The sequence below is a fragment of the Nanorana parkeri genome, unplaced genomic scaffold (genome assembly GCF_000935625.1).
Source record: "Nanorana parkeri isolate BGI_ZX_2015 unplaced genomic scaffold, ASM93562v1 scaffold1356, whole genome shotgun sequence".
Taxonomy (NCBI): domain Eukaryota; kingdom Metazoa; phylum Chordata; class Amphibia; order Anura; family Dicroglossidae; genus Nanorana; species Nanorana parkeri.
Window position 1 is genome coordinate 494275 of NW_017307624.1, and position 4490 is coordinate 498764.

At 47.6% G+C, this 4490-nt stretch overlaps 1 protein-coding gene across 1 annotated transcript in view; it reads right to left on the reverse strand.

The window, feature by feature from the left end:
* Nucleotides 1-223: 223 nt before the first annotated feature.
* The window catches only part of LOC108797872 (cysteine-rich venom protein TEL1-like), a 30667-nt gene continuing 26400 nt past the window's right edge, over nt 224-4490 (reverse strand). The window contains exons 7-8 of the mRNA XM_018569563.1: nt 4141-4235; nt 224-401 (exon numbers count right to left, since the gene is read on the reverse strand). Of these exons, the coding sequence (XP_018425065.1) occupies nt 224-401; nt 4141-4235 (273 nt within the window). The remainder of the gene's footprint in view (nt 402-4140; nt 4236-4490) is intronic.

Sequence of the window (4490 nt, forward strand, 5' to 3'; positions counted from 1 at the left end):
ATTAAGGGGATTTTTTTAAAAAATTAATACAAAGCCCCCCACAATTTAAAGCGCTCCATAAGACATCCCCCAAAAATAAAACCTAGTGTCTTTTTTCGTGAAAAAAAATAAAATAAGACACTGTCTTATTTTCGGGGAAACACGGTATATGATCATAATGTGCACTTTGCGGATATCATCATGGACATTGCGCAGCTTTTCGCACAAATTCAATACATTCAGTTCAACTCATTTTCCCGAACAGGAACAGCAACCCCCGGCCAGCAATGGTGGCCGACACATTTGTCTCAGCGAAAGATCCGCAATTCTTACCACATAATTTGTTTTCACATTTCCCTTTGCACTTGGAGCATGCTTTCCCCTTTTTGTACGGTGTTTTCATGGTGTCTCTGTTGTTTCCCCTAAAGAAAGCAAAATAACACACAATTCATTTTACTGAAAGATTGCAAAATTGTTTCTCTGAATACTGATATAATAAACAGTGTTATTGGGTTCAGAAAAGTCCCAGAGCTCCAGTCCAGTGACCTTGTCTAGGATGAGATAATGTTATCAGTCTGCTGCAGATAGGAGGAAGCATTTCCTCAGTCTCCCCTTCCCCCAGTGATCAGTCAGCTGCAGGCAGGAAGAAGTATATCATCATCTCCCCTTCCCCAGTGATCAGTCAGCTGCAGGCAGGAAGAAGTATATCATCATCTCCCCTTCCCCAGTGATCAGTCAGCTGCAGGCAGGAAGAAGCATTTCCTCAGGCTCCCCTTCCCCCAGTGATCAGTCTGCTGCAGGCAGGAAGAAGTATGTCATCGGTCTCCCCTTCCCCAGTGATCAGTCTGCTGCAGGCAGGAAGAAGTATATCATCATCTCCCCTTCCCAAGTGATCAGTCTGCTGCAGGCAGGAGGAAGCATTTCCTCAGGCTCCCCTTCCCCCAGTGATCAATCTGCTGCAGGCAGGAGGGAGCATTTCCTCAGTCCCCCCTTCCTCAGTGATCAGTCTGCTGCAGGCAGGAAGAAGTATGTTATAGGTCTCCCCCTTCCCCAGTGATCTGCTGCAGGCAGGAGGAAGCATTTCCTCAGTCTCCCCTCCCTCAACATTGTAACTGTAGCAGGTCACAAGGTGAGAGGGGGCTGATCTGGGTGCAACATTAGTGAACACAGCCAAGAACTGCAGAGCCACCAGGATTTACATGACTGTGTTATCTCTGAGCCATCATCTCAGTCCAGGAAGTAGATGGTGACCCTGGATGATGCCTGAACAAAGATGACCCCATCCTTCTGGAGAGAAAAGCAGATGAAGGCATTGTCAGGGGGAGTACTGTGATCTCTGTGAGAGGTGATAAATACCTGGAGGGGTTACACTGACATGTTACTTAACATGCATGTGCTTAACATGAAGAAGTATATTTGATGCTAAGTCCACGTTAAGGTACCCCCCAGGCATTAGATGACAGCCTTCCTGTTGAAGTGGGAGACAAACTGAAGCCAGAAGGATGGTGCCATCTTTGCTCAGGCATCACCCAACATCACTGTGACGATGATGGGGGATTTGAGTCTGAATATTACAAAATAGAATTTGTTTGTTCCCCAGTCAGAGCACCTGCAGGTCTTCATTTAGAACTGACTGGCCCCTCCCCATTCCACATTCTACAGAAAGAGATGCTCTCTGGCTGTGATCTTTTATTGCCCAGTCCGAGTGACATTCCAACATATGTCTGCTAATCCTTTTATGGCTGTCGTAATTAAAGGCATGGCACTAGGCCCTCCATATATTACGAGTGGACAATTGATATCAACAATCAGGTCTGAAGAGGGGGTGACCCCGGGAACCCTCACATTCTCTCTAAGAGTCATAAAACCTGAGGTTGAAAATCAAGTTACATTTTATTAATTTGGAGTTGGGCGGGGATAGGTAAACTAAAGGTTCATCCTCCGCCTGCGTTCCCGCCCCAGTCCGGCCTAGGGGCTGGCTTCGGGACACCCCCTAAGAGGGGCTTATAAAATATTCTGTGTTGGCAACTAGAGTGGCTCTTGTTTTAAACATCATCGAGGAACTAGAAGTCTGAACATCGCAGAAGAGTTCCCCTTTAATCTTTGGACATTATCTGCTGGAAGTCGGCTTGAAGAAGAGCCCGGCAGACTTCCACTTTGCTTCTTGAACTCTGAACTCTGTCAGAACTCACCATTCCAGGACTGTTGAGTATTCTTCTTTTATTCCTTTTTATTTTGCTGTTGTATATCTATTGTGTCTCTTCTTATTAAATATTTTTATGTATATTTTCTGCACCGTTTCTTTTATTAAAGGACGATATTAAAAATCGTTAAGCTTATCTCTGCGCTCTAAATACGAACTTAAAGTATCCTTGCTCTCTGAAGAGCGCTACTGTATAGTGACTCCTGTCATATTCCTGTCTGAGAGGACAGCAGCATCACAGGCATTGTTTAAGTGTTTTGAATGGTCACAGCAGTTGCTGGGCGCGGTTTTGTGTTCTGAAAAACACACGGTGGCAGTGGAAGTTTGGTGGGTAAAAGGTTTACTGCGGAATTTCCCAACCCTGGTGACGATCGCTCTCAGTCTGCTGGCCTGAGATTGTGTCCTGCGAGCTGGGAAATCTCTGCACAGGGTGAGGCTGAGAGTGGTATCGCCACGTCCTTGTAACGCTCACGCTCGGTTCAGACTGGTGTATGGTCACGTGGGATTGACGTACAGCGGGTTTGGGCCGGGCGTACGTCACAATCACCACTTACTTCATCCTCTGAGATGCTGGTTTAGAGATGACATATATATCATGCTGAGATGGCCGCCGGCAGTCAACTGTGTGCATGATGACGTCACGCATGCGTGTAATGATGTCACACACGTGCGTGACGGCGTCAAAGTGTGTGACACCCGGCACCTACTCCGGGTGACACCCTGCCTGGGGATGCCTCTGATGGTGGGGACATTTTTATGGGGTATGGCAGGAAACTGGGACGGGGTGAAAGGTAGTTATACAGTATTAAGGATGCACCGATACCGATACTAGTGTCAATATCAGTGCCGATACCGAGTATTTGGGCGAGTAATCATACTCGACCAAATGCCCCTATACCTTCTCCGATACTGGAATTTCAGGTCAGAGGGAGATTTCCTCTGACCAGCAGTGCCGTAGGGGAACATGGAGCCAGCTTCCTGTACAATCAGGAAGCTGGGCAGCAAGTAATGACCCTCCTCCCGGCGTCCTGATTGGCTGGGAAGCCGGCTCCTTTGCTGATTGTCCAGGAAGCCAGTTTAACGGCCAAACAGCATCGAGCCAGCTTCCCGACCAATCAGGAAGCTGGGAGGCGGGTTATTACTGGTCCTCCGGCTTCCTGATTGGCCGGGAAGCCAGCTTGATGCTGATAAGCTGGAAAGCCAGTTTCCCGGCCAAGCACAATCAAGCCGGCCAGACAACATGGAGTCAGCTTCTCAGGCAATAAGATTGCCCGGGCAGCCGGCTTCATGCCAGCTGAAGCACCGATATCGATACTCGGTTTCGATGAGTACCAAAAGCAAAGTATCGGTACTCATACTTGATACCAAAAAAACAGTATCAGTGTATCCCTAAGTTATATGCCAGGCTTCAATCAGGTGGGTGGCACTAAAAGTGGGCTTGTCCTTTAAAGGCTTCTCCAGACGCTGTGGAATCTGCTTTTACCACTACTGCATTAGACATTAAAGAGGAACTCCAGGATTTTCAAAGGTTAGCCCTGGCGGTGGGGCTACCCCAGCACTGCAAGTGTCAAGTGCTTGTTTTGTCCAGGGGGCTAAAATAAAGAAAATATTCTCATCTGATCCTCAGTCCCGCCTGGTTGCTATACCAGTCCTCGCTGTCTCCCCCCCCCCCCCCCCCTCCCCCCCCCCCCCCCCCAGAGGTATAAGCATCCGTGATGTCCAGGTGCATTAGACAAGAGGATTCCAAGACACATATCGCAGACGGAGCAGAGGAGGAGGAAAGAGGAGAGTGCCATCCGCCGCAGGACCGAGGCTCAGGCGTGTGTATCTTCTTTATTCCATTCCATTCACCAAAACAAGAACTTAACCCTTGCAGTGCGGGTGGGAAGTCCCACTGCAAGGGTTAACTTTTAAAAATCTTAGGGGTTCCGCCTTAAACATTTTCTATTAGGACTCACGCTGGGCAGTAATGGCAGACATATAGGTGAGGGTAAGCCAGTTTTTCACAATATCGATAAGAGCATCCAATCAGTTTCGACGAGGCCCAAACAATCTTAATGAAGAGAGAAAAATTAGAAACAAGTACAGAAAATTGTTCAAATAACCCAGAAACCCTCATAAGACCCTCATAAGGAGGCAGAGCCATGAAAATTGTAAAAATGACTAAAATCAATGTAAATCCAGACAAACAGCTACATAGGCAGGTCTGTAAAGCCGAAATTCCTCCTCTCCCCCCTTCATCCACATTTAAATTGCATCCCTTATTAAACCCTTTCGCTGCCAATGCTTTTTTTTTGGGGGGGGGGGG